Here is a 16,735-nt window from a genome sequence, read left to right on the forward strand (position 1 = left end):
AAGTTTCAAAATCTCCAGTGAAGTCCTCTATTACCTGGTTAGTTCTCGTAGTCTGTTCACTTCTGCATCACGTTGTCGTAGTGTTATTTCCAAGATTTGATTCTCCTTCTCAGAAGCCTCCAATTTCAGCTGAATGTTTCTCATTTTTGTCAAGGCTTCATCTACTTCTACAGGAGTAGGAGAATCAGTAAGAATTTATGTCTCGCTTCTGATAACGTTCATCTAGAAATCTAAAAAACAATTTAAAAAAAAACATTTCTGACCTACCCATTTTGACTCTGGTTGTGTCTATCTCACACTGTTGTCTGTTCTGGAACTGATCCTGTTCTTTCCCCTGCATCAGTCTAAGTAGTTGCTTATGCTCCTCTCTCTGTTTGTCTATCACATTCAGCAGCTCTTCATTTTTCATTTGCAAAGACTCAAGTCCTTTCAAAGACTCTTTCAGCTGGGCCTGAAGTGTTGTATTAGTGGACTGCAAGGAGATCACTGTAAAAAGTGCGAGAAAATCCAGAGACAAAAAGAAAAGAAAGACTTGCATTTATGTAGCGCCATTCATGACCTCAGGACGTCCTAAAGCGCTTTACAGCCAATTAAGTACTTTTGAAGTGTAGTCACTGTTGTAATGTAGGAAACCTGGCAGACAATTTTCGCATAGCAAGGTCCCACAAACAGCAATGAGATAATGACCAAATCTTTTTTTCAGTAATGCTGGTTGTGGGATAAATATTGGCCACTCCACCGGGGAGAACTCCCCTGCTCTTCTTCGAAATAGTGCTGTGGGATCTTTTACATCTACCCGAGCGGCTGACGGGGCCTCGGTATAACATCTCATCCAAAAGACAGCACCTCCGACAGTGCAGCACTACCTCAGTACTACACTGGAGTGTCAGCCTAGATGTTGTGTTCAAGTCTCTGGACTTCAAATCACAACCTTCTGACTGGGACGACAGTACTACCACTGAGCCAAGGCTGACATCTTCGGTGATAGCGCAAAATGGGCAATAGCAAATCGGCAAATCTGGAAAAGAAAATTGGGCAGGGTGTAAAGTGGGCTGGCGATTCATTATCGCTCAATTTATGCTAGCGCCAAAGAACAATTTCACCCCCAAAGACCTTTGGCACATGTCAGTTAAGAATGAAGTAATGGAACATTATCAGATTCAAATTAATTAAATAAATATCTTGACAAGCTGGTACCTTGTTTTCTATTAGATTGTTCTAATTTATCATTCTTTCGAGCATTTTACTTCTACAGTTCAACTTTTAAAAGAGATGAGGAAGCACTGATCCATCACTTGTCATGCTGACACTCCAAATTAGTCACTTGTGTATACAAAAGCATAATTATAAGGTAATCTATTAGTACACCATATATAAATCATACAGAACCAGGGAGTAACAGAACATAGGATGGTGTCCATTATTTCTCACAGAACTGGGCCAATAGCAGGATTAAATGAGTGGAAACATCCCCTAGCAATTGGTTAGGAGAATTTAATTTTTTTTTAAAAAACATACACCACAGGGCATTGTTAGGCTATGGAATGCCCCATGAGAAACAGTAATGAAAGCAGATTTCACAATAGCTTTTAAAAATGAATAAATATTTGATACAGAAAAATTTAAATAGGTATGGGCAAAGGCAAGGGATTGGGCTAGAGTTGATAACACTTTCAGAGAGCTTTCAAATTTAAACTAATTTATCAAGGACAATGTATCATGTACACATGACAAAATATGGTTTCAAATATTATTGCTGCTAATCCAACTACAAGTCTTAAGATGCTCCTTAAAATGTACTTTTCATCAGTAGGTGTTAAATCATACATTGTTACATGTTTTTGGGATAATCCACAATTCTTCTAAGGGTATTCTTTTGCTTGCTCACTCAGTTTTATATTATATATAAAAATGAGTCAATAAATTATTCCCCATTTGGGCATTTGTGAAAATGATACTAATGGACAACACCACCTCAAAGGTCCATGTTTTTTTTGGGCTGCCTAATTCCATGTATTTTGGATTTATGCTTATTATAAAACTTGCATTTGTATTTGATCATGGATGATCAGCCATTGCATAGATTATGAGCAGGAAAGCACAGTTTGTTTAAAGGACTTTGATTCAACAAGGTTGCTGAGAATCTAAGAATTAAATTATTGATGTAATAATAGCTATAATTTATAGGCAGATATATTTATTTTGTTTCCATTTTTCATCCATTTCTAAAAGGAACTCAGTATCTGAAAGGAAATTATTTACTAAGAGTAGTGCATTTCTTATAAAACATTTGATAACATTTAAAAGCAACCAAGATTATTTCCTTTTAAACTTATATATTTGCATGAATTCAGCAATAAAGAGCTGAAATAAAAAACTTTTTAAAAAAAAGAAAGCTATATACCTTCAAAGTTGCACCCTACAGATCTGGAGTCTTTTTCGGCTCTTTCTCGCTCTCGAAGTTGTTGGTTTACTATCCTTAACCTTCTACAAAATTAAAAGAAAACACAACTTAATTTTAGAACTAAAATCAGGTCTACATCAAATATTTACCCTAAATAAAAGCTAAAATTTTGACAGGAGAAATTCCCGTTTAATAAAATGCAACTGTTACAGTTCAGACTTGAGACTCCTTTGTTCATGGCAAAAAGGCAGTTTCCATAAGCAGAACGAGTCTCCTATGAGTCCCTTTATACATGCCACGAGTGGGATAGCATGCTTCAGTTTAATAGCAGCAAACGTGTAACTGTTAAAATGAAGGATTATGTTGAAAAAAAAAACCAAGATTTTAAAATGCTTTAAAAGGTGTTAATGTATGATAATATATGTCCAAACATTTCGATTTTAAAAAATGAATAAGAACCTCACAAAAAAGTTTATTTGAAAAAAGAAAAAGGTCACATTTATAGTGCAACATGTTACTATATGAAATTGAAATGGCAAGACGTTTGTTGCCTGTGCCAGTGATTCTTCACGCTGGGTTCCCATTTTGGCTAGACCGTCAAGAAGGGAGGAAAAAGAAAGAAAAATAATGTGCAAAGCAGACATTAGGAATGAAATACTATTGACCTGCGCAGTTGTGCATTCTCACTGCGTAGAGGTTGGAGACCCATAGCTATTTCTGCTTGTACATTAGTGCTTCCAATCACAGTTGGTAGTAGAGAGATGCTATCCTCTAGCTCCATTATCAACCTGAGAACGTCAGAGTCATCTGCCGACAGAAAAACATCAATGTTTAACAAATCCTGTCAAAATATGTTGCATTTTAGTATTTAATGCCAATCAGTGTTCGCTTTACCTGCAATGCAACAGATCATGATTTCAATGTTAAATGCTTATCTAACATGAATAAGATGAAGTAGCATAACTTAAGAATGAAGGGATTCCTCAAGCACTTATTGAAGTAAGGCTATGCATTCGTACTGATATTACAATTTGTGACCATTTTAGATTAATGTATACACAGATACGCTCTGGATTCCTCCACCATTTTACTCAATTCCCCCATCCTCTTTTTCTGACATGTCAGCTTAATTACATTAAGTTTTGTGGAGCAATTGCAATTAAGCAGGATACAATGCACCAAAAGTGACTAAATCAGAAAAAATTAGTTGATAAAGATATTTAAAAATTTTGAATTTATCTCCATCTTCATCTAACAAGAGACATTCCTGTGGGTGGGGAGACTCAGAAAAGTTACATTTATTATTTTATTTATATTTGTTTGATTAATGGAATAGATGGAAAATTATCTAGACAGACTAATTTTCAATCTAACAGAAGACAGAAAAAGTTTGTATTTATATACCATGCAGACATTCCAAAGCATTTTGTATCCAATGGATTAATTCTGAGATGGTCATTCTTGATAATGTAAGCAAACAAGGCAGCCAATTTGCAAATTCTCACAAAGAGCAAATGAATGAATGAATTAATGACCAGTTAATTTGTTTTTAGTCAAGGGAGGAATGTTGGCCAGCACATCGGGAAAACTTCCTGCTCTTCTTCCAATTGTCCACTTGAGCAGGAAGATGAAGCCTTGGCATAAAGTCTCATCTGAAAGATGGGGCAATGCAGTACTCCCTCATTATTGCTGTGGCAACCTATCTTATGTGCTGGTCTCTAGTTGGGCTTGAAACCACAGATTTCTGACTCAAAGTGGTGAGAGTGCTACCAGCCAAGCCAAGTTGACACCAGGATGATAATAAATGGAAAATACTGTATCTGAGACAAAGTAAGCAATGATTTTCCACAAAGATCTGTTCTAGGACCCTTTATATTGTTGATAGGAAACAGGGTGTTTCTAGTAGTATTACTACATTTACTAATGATACAAAGCCATGTGAGTAGGTAACAAGTAGAAAGGAGATCGACTATCTTCAGAAAGACTTGGATCAATTATGGGCTGAGATATAGCAGATCAATTTTGATGTGAACATACATATAGGATAATGCATAGAGGAACAAGTGTCAGTAAACACAAACAACTTGAAAGAGCTGTATTTAAAGATCCATGGTTGAGGCTGAAAAGAAAAAAGATTTGGGAGTGATCACTGATCGTAGTCTGAATGCATCTGATCAGTGCGAAGTGGTTATCAATAAAGCAATTCAGGCACTGGGCTACATCAGAGTGCAGTGAATTACAATGCCAGAGAAGTTATACTGACGTCGTACTAATCATTGATGAGGCCAATTCTGGAGTATGGCATGTCACGTTACCTCAAAAAAGATTATATAGATGAATTAAAGAGGGCTCAGAGAAGAGTGACCAGGATGATATTTTTGCTGGAAAAGGAACCAAGAGTAAATATGATATAGGTTTTAAAATAATGAAAATGATAGCTAAATTTAAAGTAAGCATGCTATTTAATATGGACAGTTGGGACAGGGACCCCAATACATCACATCTCAAGCAAGGTTTGAGATTTTTTAAAAAAGCCCCAATCAATTCAGGGTAACTTAGGGAACTTGCTAAGAAGGGGGATGAAGGATTATAGAGATTACAGAGCTATTAAAGCACTCATTGATTTCCTCCCCTGCTCTCCCCCCAATGGTAGTAGGGGAAGAAACATAATATTCTTTAAAAGAGGGAATCTGCAGGTGGTGGGGCAGAATAATCTTATATGGGCTTTGGATGAATTGAGTTTGATGAGCTGAATGGTATTTTCTCATTTTGGACTTCCTGTTCTTATGAATGAAAATATATAAAGCCAAATTTATGAAACTGACCCAACTGAGAAAAATGACAGACAGGCCTGAATGCAAATCCTTCACACCTTTGGGTTAACAGTCAGACCCTCGTTGCTTCAGTTACTGCCGAATGATGTTTTACTATTTTCAACAATGAAGTAGTCTACAAGTAAATAATAGCATTGGTTCCCCTACAATCCCGAAGCCTTCCTTACTGTACATTTTAAATTGCAAATAAACATTGATCAAAGTGAACTGAAAAAATTGAAACTAACATGCTTATACAGTTTGGCATTTGTAATTGGTTCCAATAAATACAATTTTAAGTGCTGTTCTGCAAAACAAACACAATAACGTTACACAAATTTGAAGAAAGTAAAACAGTAAAGGCCATTTCATGTGGCTTTTGATCAAATTTGAATTAGTCTACTGGCTAAAAGATTTACATTTTGTAGATAACTGCTCAAAACTTGGGTAAGAAATAAAATGTTGCTTTGGTAATCAAACACAGCCAGTAATCACCATTTGAAATATGAAGTTTGGAACCCTACATAACTTCAGAGTAGCACTGAACAGAGCCAAGCTGTAGTGCAGACATGAGCTAAAATATAGTGAGTCACTAGTAGATAGTCTACTTAACAAAAAGTAAATTCATAGCATTTATTGCCTCTACCTTGATCAGCAATCAGAGCCTTCAGTTCACTCAGAAGATATCGGATAGTTTTCACTTTCTTGGCTGTTTTGTCAGGACTTTGTTTTTTAGGTCTTGTATATTTGTCAAAACTGGTCTGGCAGCTGGTGTCCCTTACTGGTGTAATATCCACTAAATTTATGTGATCTTCTTCACTTGCAGTTCCATCACTGTGCTCTGTGTCTGATTTGTATGTTCCTTGTGACTGTACTTGTGCTTTCCAAGCCACATGCTGGGGCTCTTCCCCATGCTGCTGCATTTGGGTTATGTGATACTGGATACACTTTAGTAGCTCTTGTTCCTTCAGTTGCTGTGGGTCTTGATTAATCAAGCTGTGACTTGCACCATTGTCACAAACCAGGTGAGCCAAAGTATGTGCAGTCACAGTAGGTGGGATTGCAGATGAAGCGAAGGTCACCACAGGTTGGACTGGAGGGACAATGGTAGCTGAAGCTGAAGCTGAATAAGCTGGAAAAAAATTCAATCCTCCTGGAGGAACAGGTTGATTGTAAAGGTCACTTGGCATAGTCTGCTAAAACAATGGAAAGGTTAAAACATATGAATAAAAGTGTTTGGCAAAGTAGTGACCATGAAAATAGTGCCCAAACAGCTTTCTTGTAAGGAATTAAATTTATGAAAGCATAGCAATCCTAGTTACTTAGAATTTATTTTTAAAATTTTAATGTGAAGCAAGGAGGAGCAGGCGTGTGACAGGCACTGGCAGCTCGCCCAAAATATTTAGATGAGGCCAGAGACCCAATTTTGGACAGGCCTTGGGCCTCTCGGTTCGGACGCGCGCTGCTTATGCTGCTCTGGTGGGTCCCCAATGAACTTTTATTGTCTCCATATTTAAAAAAGGTCAATAACAATTATAATGGAAACTATTTTAAAGTTTACCCTTGAGGAGTGCCTGTATAGCAATACATTAATAAGCCCTTTGTCAGCAGTTCTGATGAGGGACTGTGCCTGAAACATTAACATTCCTGCTTTCCCTACAGATGCTGCCTGACTTGCTGAGTATTTCCAGCATTTTCTGTTTTTGGTTTCAGGGTTCCAGCATCTGCAGTGTTTAGTTTTTTTGTCTCCATGGGTTATGCTAAGGCTTTGAAAAGTTCTGGTAAAACCAGATTTGGAGCACCATACACAATTCTGATCGTCACAGCTCAAAAAATACATATGCGTTGGACAGGGTACAAGAAGAGTTCAACAGTCGAGAAATAACCCAATTAAGGGAAGGACCCAGGAAGATATAGAAAATATTAAATGATTTAGAAAGGCAAGGTAAACTAGGAATATCACTTCAGAATAAGCCAGGAAAGTAAGCCCTAATGACAAATTTAAATTAGTGAAAAGTAAATTCAAACAGATATTGGTAAGGACTTCTTTACTTAGAATCAGATAAACGTTTAGAATGATCGATCTGCCAGGCAGTGTAGTAGAGACAAAAATATTTGACGTGTTCAAAGTGAAGCTAGATGCTAATAATGAGAAAATCAGTGCGCTAGGGGGATAGATTGTGATGGACAGATCAGCTTTATCTCATCACTGACTTTTCCACTTTTACCATTTTTTAAACTAGTCAGATATTCTTCAAAATTTTACAGCTTTGCTACTAAATTTTGCCACTTAGTGGCACTGAATGAAATTTCAACACTGAAGTCGTGTTAGTGAGGTACTCAGTTTTTGCCACTGGGTGGTGCTATGTGTAAACTAAAAAGTAGGAAGGGGCCAGCAATAAAAACGAGGACGCGGATTATATTTAAGTGTAAACATAAAAAAGTGTACAGAAAACCATCACATGACTACCCGTGGACCAATAATTCAGAAAAACTATTTAACCCCTTCCAGCCAAATGATTTTATTGTTGAGCATATCTGTTCACAGTTTCAATGAATTAATTAGCTTTACCCAAGTGATTTTTTTAAATTAAAGACTGTGTTGTATGTTAAAAAAAAATTCTGAAAAAAAATGGTCAACAAAGGCAATAATTTACTGCTTCTGGACAAATATGTATGGAATTTTTTTTTAAATTGAGGAAGAACGATTATTTTTTCAATTGTTAACATCACCATGCTTACAAGCCTCCAAACCAAACTAACGAGTACAATTTTTGTTTGCTCAACATGGAGTGCACACTCTTTTTCTTACAGTGACACACCCCAATTAACCAAGGCTAGAAAGCTTGGCAAGAGCCACGGCTTAAGTGTTCACAGGAGCATTGTTATCAGCTACAACTACACAAGTTTACTATCTAACAGAGCACTGGCAAATTTCTTTCTGCTTGACCAACCAGGACCACTCTACCTGTTAGGGTACTGGCTTGCAGAGATATCTGGAGCAGACTGGGAAGAATCCCTGCCTCTCCAAGTTCCACTGATAACCCATGCTTGCTGGTCAATCATCAACAGCATCCTGAACCATCCTGGGTCAGGTATTGGATTAATGAATTTGTCATTGAAATCTGACTGGTTCCAATCTTGTCACTAGGCATGTCATTTATGAACCAAAGACCCTGCTTATCTCCCCTCCAAAGAGGATAGTCACTAGTTGTTTATTAGAAAACTGAAGTGCGGATGTAATCCCTTTTCAAGCAGACAACAGCTACCATGATCTCCGAGTGGCATAGTGAGCAACACAACTCGCCAAAAAAAAAAGACCACAACATACATCATTGAACAGTGGTTCCACCAGTTGGAGGTGCAGAACTTCAACAGCAGCTTCTGGTCTCTCTGCAACCCAAATCATTACAGGTACCAAACCCTGGAGATATGAATGCATGTTCCCATAGCCAACCTCCAGGTAATGTCTTCAAGCAGCAGTCACACTAAATCTTAAGAGTTTCCTTATCTGCTATACAATAAACCTGGAGTTTGGTGAGCCAATGCAGGGCAGCTTGCAATGCACCAGCCACCTTGGTGTAAAAGCCCAATTCCATGCATCGGCCTTAGTAGTCACCAACTGCTAAATCCAAGTCCTCGTGTGAGGGACCAAAGCAAAGAGGCAGGCTTCCTGTGCGGCTGACTCTCCTTATAGGGCGGTGAGCGGCAGGTGAGTTTAGGCCACAGTTTTTGCATCCTATAGGAGTTCCTGACCTCATAGCTTGCTGGGCTGAAGGAAGCCTTTCCATTGCAAGCCACTGCAGGTACCAATGTGAATTAAAAACTAGAACAAATGCCCAATTATCTGATTGGCTGAAAAACTGGAATTTGGAGCCAATGTTTAGGTGATGAAATGAAAATATACCATTTTCCAAAGCTAAACATACCTCCAAAATAGACAGTGGGAATAATGAGGCAGAAGATAAAAGGTAAAAAAAAGGGAATAAAGGCTGGGATAGGCAGGGAAGTTTAAGAATAGGAGTAAAATGAAAGTTAAAATAAAAGTGTCAAATAGAGAAAACGAAAGACAGGACAGCAGCAAAACAAAATGCTCATTTTTTTAATATGCAATTGAGCTTTCAGTAATTTAGGGTTATTATAGCAATAAACCATTTCTAATATAAGAGTAGCTTTATTACTGTATTAGTTTTTTTATGCTTCAGTGTACATGGTAAACATTTACAAACCTGTCAGTGCAGGGAGATAGAATTCCCCTGAACCTACTTCTAGTCTAATGGTTACTTACATTACAATGACCCAGACATTGTGAATAAAATATCTAACAGAAAAACCTATTTATATACTCACAGGTTGTATTACTAATGGATGCACAGCATTCTTTGGAGACATAGCTGGTGTAGAGGTAGGTAGTCGACAGTTAAATGTTGGAGCAGCTTGGGATCCTAACAAAACACATTACAAACATTTGTTTATGGTAGCTACTGGTTTCATACAAATAAAAATGATAGTATGCTATTGGCACATCATAAAAACTTAATTATATAAGCACATGCTGACATTAGAATGCTTGGGAGGTTTGCACATAAAGTACTAATAAAATTCATCGTTTTTTTTGACTACCACATTTACTGTAAAGTCATGAAGCAGTTGCTTACCAGAGTCCAAAACTGCGTAGTAAGGTCGGGCTGGTATCCCATTAGAGGCACTTAGTGGAGCATGGCCATTTATAAGACCCATTTGTGTCTGTACATGATCAGAGAGGCACTGGTTTATAACGGGAGAATGCTGATTTGATGGAATTGTGAACTGTTGTGTCGTTGACACATGCATGGTGTTGTTCACACCTACTTCTGCTGCATCAGGGGTCACCTTGAACTTTGGTGCTGAAACTAATCATAAAATAAATAATATTGGAAAATCGAGCAGAGTCAGCCATAGCACAAGACGTAGTGTAATCTGTTCATATTAAATAGTTCTTAGTACAGTAGGAATTTGAAAATCTCTGGTTTCCAAAACCATTTGTAATTATTTAAAAATCTCAAAATAGGAAGGGATTTGGAAATATAAAATCCTGTAACAAGTTATGCAATTTTCTTAAGATACCATTTTGAGTTTCTTTCTGCCTGCCTGTGTAATAGACACAATGTATATCTAGTGTACTGGGACGTGCTGTTCTTCGTGACTGGCCTGTTTGAATAACAACGACACCTTTTGATTGGCGTGATGCTGTCCCAACATAGTATAAGATATGCGATTTGAGAACCTTTTCATTCATTCATCTGACGAAGGAGATAATCTCTGAAAGCTTGTGATTTTAAAATAAATTTGTTGGACTATAACCTGGTGTTGTAAGATTCCTTACATTCTTAAGGTACAGCAGTGAACAAAAATCCCAAAGCAGGCAGCCAGTTTATGATGCTCTTACTGAATGGATGTTGAAAGGTTTTACTTTCTTCAATTTATGTTCCCTTACAGGCTGCTTGCCACTACACATTTTCCATCAGACATTGTAGGCTCCAGTCTTCTCCACGGGCAACATCAATGCTGCTTTATCATCGAACCAGTGGAGGTGCAATTCACGTGAAACAATCTAGATAATAGCCATCTGTTATTTCCCTTCTCCCCAGATTATCATGTGGTGCTCCACCATGCTGAAAGCTTTGAGACTCAGTTTCACAGGTGGAAACTTTTGATACTGCTGGTGATTTTGATTTAACAAGTTATTTGTCAGTATTTACTTTCTTTTTTAAAATAGCTGTATTCTTTAATGTGGGTTTAAGTTCTGCTGTTTTAAGATGAAGATAAGGAATTTTCCTTTTCTCATTAAATTTATAGTTTACTTTTGTTTTTGAAACAACTTTAAACCTGCATGCATTACTATAACATAATTCAAACCAAGAAAGACTTATCATTGGCTCATGTGAACTGCAGAGAGATTGTTAATTATGATTACTTGGAATGTTCAGAATATCATTACAGGAGAAACTTTAAAAAAATAATCTGTATGATGTAACAGCTAATGTGAAGAATTATGCCAACAGGCTTGTGGTCATGTGATCAATTCAGTGCTCTTCATTCAGGTACCCACATCTCCTTTAAAAAAAAAGAGGGGTTTTTAGCTTTTGCCCAGTAGGAACAATTCACTGTAGTGCTATGGTTGTGGGAAGCCAGACTATATCAGTTTACTTGTGTGAAATGCAACAATTTACCCAGATGAAACTAGTCACTAGAACATAGATAAGGCTATAGACAAGAAAATTACTGGAATGAGACTACATTACCTTTTAATAATAGGATAAATGTAAATGATAAGTTCCTGAGTTCCTCCAATTCCAGCATCCCACAACACAGATGCTTTGTAGAACAGAACACTTATTTACTAATATACTCTAAAAGGGAGGTAAAAGACAGTATCAAGCTAAAGGAAATGGTTTACACAAATGCAAGGAAAAGTGCAAATCCAGCAGACTGGAAGAGCTATAAAAAGCAACAAAGGGATACAAAGAAAGTAATGAGGTGCAAAATGGGAATATGTAAAAAAATTGTAAGGGGCATCAAAGCTAACAGCAAAAGTTTTTATAAATATATTAAAAGAAAGAGTAATAAAGGGGAATGTAGGCCCATTAAAGAAAGATGCAGGCGAGACTATAATGGACAATAAGGAAATGGCAAACTTGTTAAATGAGAACTTTGTATCCGTTTTTACAATGGAGGAAGAGTACAAAATACCAGTGGTACAAGGGAACAGAAAAATAAGTCAACAGGAGGAACTTATTGCATTTAATGCAAGTAAAGAAATGGTGAGAGAGAAAATAATGAGACTTAAAATAGACAAATCTGCAGCATCTGATGGTATCTACCCGAGCATATTAAAAGAACTAGGCGAGGAAATTGCAGCTGCTTCAGACAAAATTTTCCAGAGCTCTCTAGATTCAGGAATATGCCTTTGGACTGAAAAATTGCAAATGTCATTCCATTATTAGGGAGAAACCAGGCAACTAAAGAGCAGTACAGAAACCAGGCAACTTAAGAGAAAAAAAGAAAGAAAAGAAAAAGAAACAGAAAGGAGAGAGAAAAAGAGAGATTGTGAGGCCCCAGCCTGATTTAAATTTGGCATGCGAGCATGAGGGCCTCAAGATCAGGCCGGGACAGCCGCCTGCATGGTATGTTGTAGTGGGAGGGGTGGCAGCGGCAGAGATTATTTTTGCCCACAAAAAAAATTCAACGCCTAACTTTGGCATGCCTCTTCAGCACATTTTGAGAGGAGGAATAAGGAGAGGAAATATACACCAAATGGTAAAACTTTAAAAGGAATGCAAGAAGGGGGACTTTGGGGTTCAAATACATAAAACCTTAAAAATAGGAGCACAAGTTGATAAAGCTCCAAAAAAAAACATACAGGATTTATAAATAGAAGCACAAAGTGCAAAAGCAAAGATTTAATCATGAAACCTACAGAAATCATTGGTTAGGCTGCAGTTAGAATTTTATTGAGCTTTTGTTGCCCCTCTTTTAGGAAGGATGCCAAGGCCACGGAGAGAGTACAGAAGAGATTAATAAGATTAAACCAGGGATGAGAGGCTTCAGTTATGAAGAGAGACTAGAGATTGGGTCTCTTTCCACTAGAAAAAAAGGTTAGGAGAAGATCTGAAGAAGGTGTTCAATATTATTAAGGTAAATCAGAAAAATACTATTTCCATTGGTTGTTGTGTTGGTAACCAGGCAGAATAAATGTAAGATCACCACTTGAAAAACAATGGAAATTTTTTTTTTTTTTTTTTTAAATTACACATAGGGTTTTAATGACATGGCTTGAAAAGGGAAGTGGATAAATATTTGAAAGGGAAAATTTTAAAAGATATCGGAAATGGGACTAAGCTCTTTCCTAGAGCTGATAGCAATACAAAGGTCTGTGCTGTAAAAGTCTATGATTCAGTGATTCTATTAGTACATCTGAACCTACTGAGACAGACTTTGTTACAAATTTCAAGCTAGGAGAGCATTAGTAGACAAATCGATTATAGAATCATAGAAGTTTACAACATGGAAACAGGCCCTTCGGCCCAACATGTCCATGTCGCCCAGTTTATACCACTAAGCTAGTCCCAATTGCCTGCACTTGGCCCATATCCCTCTATACCCATCTTACCCATGTAACTGTCCAAATGCTTTTTAAAAGACAAAATTGTACTCGCCTCTACTACTGCCTCTGGCAGCTCGTTCCAGACACTCACCACCCTTTGAGTGAAAAAATTGCCCCTCTGGATCCTTTTGTATCTCTCCCCTCTCACCTTAAATCTATGCCCCCTCGTTATAGACTCCCCTACCTTTGGGAAAAGATTTTGACTATCTACCTTATCTATGCCCCTCATTATTTTATAGACTTCTATAAGATCACCCCTAAACCTCCTACTCTCCAGGGAAAAAAGTCTCAGTCTATCCAACCTCTCCCTATAAGTCAAACCATCAAGTCCCGGTAGCATCCAAGTAAATCTTTTCTGCACTCTTTCTAGTTTAATAATATCCTTTCTATAATAGGGTGAACAGAACTGTACACAGTATTCCAAGTGTGGCCTTACTAATGTCTTGTACAACTTCAACAAGACATCCCAACTCCTGTATTCAATGTTCTGACCAATGAAACCAAGCATGCTGAATGCCTTCTTCATCACCCTATCCACCTGTGACTCCACTTTCAAGGATCTATGAACCTGTACTCCTAGATCTCTTTGTTCTATAACTCTCCCCAACGCCCTACCATTAACGGAGTAGGTCCTGGCCCGATTCGATCTACCAAAATGCATCACCTCACATTTATCTAAATTAAACTCCATCTGCCATTCATCGGCCCACTGGCCCAATTTATCAAGATCCCGTTGCAATCCTAGATAACCTTCTTCACTGTCCACAATGCCACCAATCTTGGTGTCATCTGCAAACTTACTAACCATTCCTCCTAAATTCTCATCCAAATCATTAATATAAATAACAAATAACAGCGGACCCAGCACCGATCCCTGAGGCACACCGCTGGTCACAGACCTCCAGTTTGAAAAACAACCCTCTACAACCACCCTCTGTCTTCTGTCGTCAATCCAATTTTGTATCCAATTGGCTACCTCACCTTGGATCCCGTGAGATTTAACGTGAGATGCAGGATGATATTATTAAACCAGCCTCATGACATTCATAGGCATTCCCGGTGATCTCTGCACCAAAACCATTAGGGCAAGGAGAAAGATTGTGTGTTGGTTATTGATACCTAAGCAACATGAAAAAGTTAAAGATAGATATCAAATGTTATTACTGGATGAGTCATTGGATTTATTACAGAACACTAGGGCCTAGAAATTGGATTTCTGCTCGAGGTCCCCTTTGCAAAATTCCATTGTTACTGACCATTGTGGTCAGTTTCTTCAGGCACTTAGCAGCTATTGCTAGGCCTAGAGATTTTTTTTAAATTGTGCTGGACCGTACATCTGGTTAGTGGCAAGGACAGTATTTATGTGGTATATTTGGATGGCATAGTGTAGCTTCCCCTATGTTAGTGTTGTTTGAGAGATCTATGGAGGTATTTTCCACGTACAGAAAAATTGTTTCACCATGAAGCTGACCAGTTTTTGAGAGAGACGGTTTAATTCCTGGAACACATTATTTCCTCCAACGGCAGCAAGTCAACCAAGGAAAAATAGCTTGAGTCATAATCTTTTGACACGTAAAATTGTTATCAAAGGTTAGGCAGCTTTTAGGTAAACCAGGAATAGTTGTTCTCATGAACTAGACCCTTACAAATGCTGTGCCACTGAGAAGGATTTCCTTGCTCAGAACAATTGAACATTTTTGTCAAGGTCATTGCAAGCCACAGAGCTCTAAAAGTGCCTCTGGCTCATCCAGGCTCACCAGGTCAATGGGCATTTAATGTTGCTGAAATGTGACTTCCAAGTAATCCACAGATCTGAGAGGGGTAATGTAATATTGGATATCCTCTCAAGGAATGTGACAGCTGAAACAGCTGTGGGGTGGACCCACTGCCTGTTAGAGCAATATTAGCTCTGATTCATGCCAGTGTGCAGCAAGGATCAGTTGATTAGATTACAGAATGAGAACTCAGTCACTGAACCAGTGAGACGTGACTTGTGGAGTAGACAAACTGTTCTTAAAGAGTACACTAATGTAGTTTTGTAACATTTTTTCAGGCTAGGGCCCAGGATGAACGTTGTGACTGCCTATAAATTGTTCATACTAGAGGTGTTGAGGGTCATTTATGTGCAATTTCATGATCACCCATTGAGAGTTATTTGGGTATTACCAAGATATTTCCAATTACAGCAACAAATATCTGGAATGAAAATAGATGTTAATTGTGTCATAGTTGTCAAGTGCCAAAGCATTCCTCTTGAACTAACTGTTCCTAATCCTACTGCTCCATATGAATATCAAGGGTTGACTTTGTTGGACTGGAACAATATTCACAGAAAGGAGACTAATCTCTTAGTCTTTTTTGATTTCTTTAAGTGAATGGAGATCTTCGTTACTAGATATGTTGTAGCCATGGTAGCTGTAGATCAGTTAGTACTCAAAATATGTGAATGCTTTTTTGCTTCTGATGTGAAGGCTGCTCTAATGCAGTTGCATGTGTGTAAGACTAATTATCGAGCACAATAACACTGACTAACAGAGAGAGAGAGCTACAGACTTTACCCAGTAAACCAGCAGTGTATCAGGACAGACCAGGATATGGTGCCTTTACCCACTGAATCTGCAGAGGGAGGCTCACTAAAAAGGGATTTGCAGGCCTTGCTTTGTGGAGTGTTTTAATGTTTGGTGTAGTTGTTGATCCAGTGAGCCTCTGCACTATATTCAGACAGTCGCTTAATCACGTATTGTAACATTTTATCGTAACACTAAAGGTACCAAGTGTACTGAGTGTAACAATTTTTGATCCAACAGATATATGGCACCTGGAGTAAGGGGGAAAGGTCCTCTGTTTACAATCAGGACATTTCTCTTCTAATCTCTGCCAAGCCAATGTAATTCAAATTCCCTCGGTCTCCATTTGAGCTTGCAATTTGGCTGCCCCTCTGGACCCGAGCCCATGACTTCCATCTCCCTTTTTTCATCTTTCTTGGGCATTTCCCTCCTGTATCATCTCCTTCCTGTCACCCAACATGCCACCTTTCTTTACTCCCCCCTTGTGTACCTTGCCTCCCGCATTCCTTACTCCAACTCATCACTACTCCCCTGCCTTCCTACTCTCTTCCCAGGCTTGAATCCCTGTCAGATAAGCCCACAGCTTATCTTGGTATTCCCTGAAGGGCCCAACGAGGAATCAGTTTCTGCCTCCTCCTGTGCAGAAATGCCAAATGTCTCAGCCTCTTCTTTTGCTAATGTTCCCACCCTGCACAGCCGCTGGGAGGTAATTTTGCCAATCTCCTTCCTGTTCCACTTACCCCACCCACCAATTTCCATGTGGACTCTGCCAGTAGACCAACAATCACTGCTCTTCCAAGCATTT

The 16,735-nt window shown here is 38.3% G+C and overlaps 1 protein-coding gene across 2 annotated transcripts in view; it reads right to left on the reverse strand.

Moving 5' to 3' along the window:
- The window catches only part of ccdc14 (coiled-coil domain containing 14), a 46,829-nt gene that overhangs the window by 11,160 nt on the left and 18,934 nt on the right, over window positions 1–16,735 (reverse strand). The window contains exons 6-12 of one of the 2 annotated variants that reach the window (XM_067987466.1): window positions 9,876–10,109; window positions 9,568–9,662; window positions 5,864–6,410; window positions 3,070–3,211; window positions 2,405–2,487; window positions 268–486; window positions 35–167 (exon numbers count right to left, since the gene is read on the reverse strand). In XM_067987466.1, the coding sequence (XP_067843567.1) occupies window positions 35–167; window positions 268–486; window positions 2,405–2,487; window positions 3,070–3,211; window positions 5,864–6,410; window positions 9,568–9,662; window positions 9,876–10,109 (1,453 nt within the window). Of the gene's footprint in view, window positions 1–34; window positions 168–267; window positions 487–2,404; window positions 2,488–3,069; window positions 3,212–5,863; window positions 6,414–9,567; window positions 9,663–9,875; window positions 10,110–16,735 lie in introns of both variants that reach the window. The other variant, XM_067987465.1, reaches the window with a different exon arrangement.

Source organism: Heptranchias perlo, chromosome 7 (assembly GCF_035084215.1).
Source record: "Heptranchias perlo isolate sHepPer1 chromosome 7, sHepPer1.hap1, whole genome shotgun sequence".
Lineage (NCBI taxonomy): Eukaryota > Metazoa > Chordata > Chondrichthyes > Hexanchiformes > Hexanchidae > Heptranchias > Heptranchias perlo.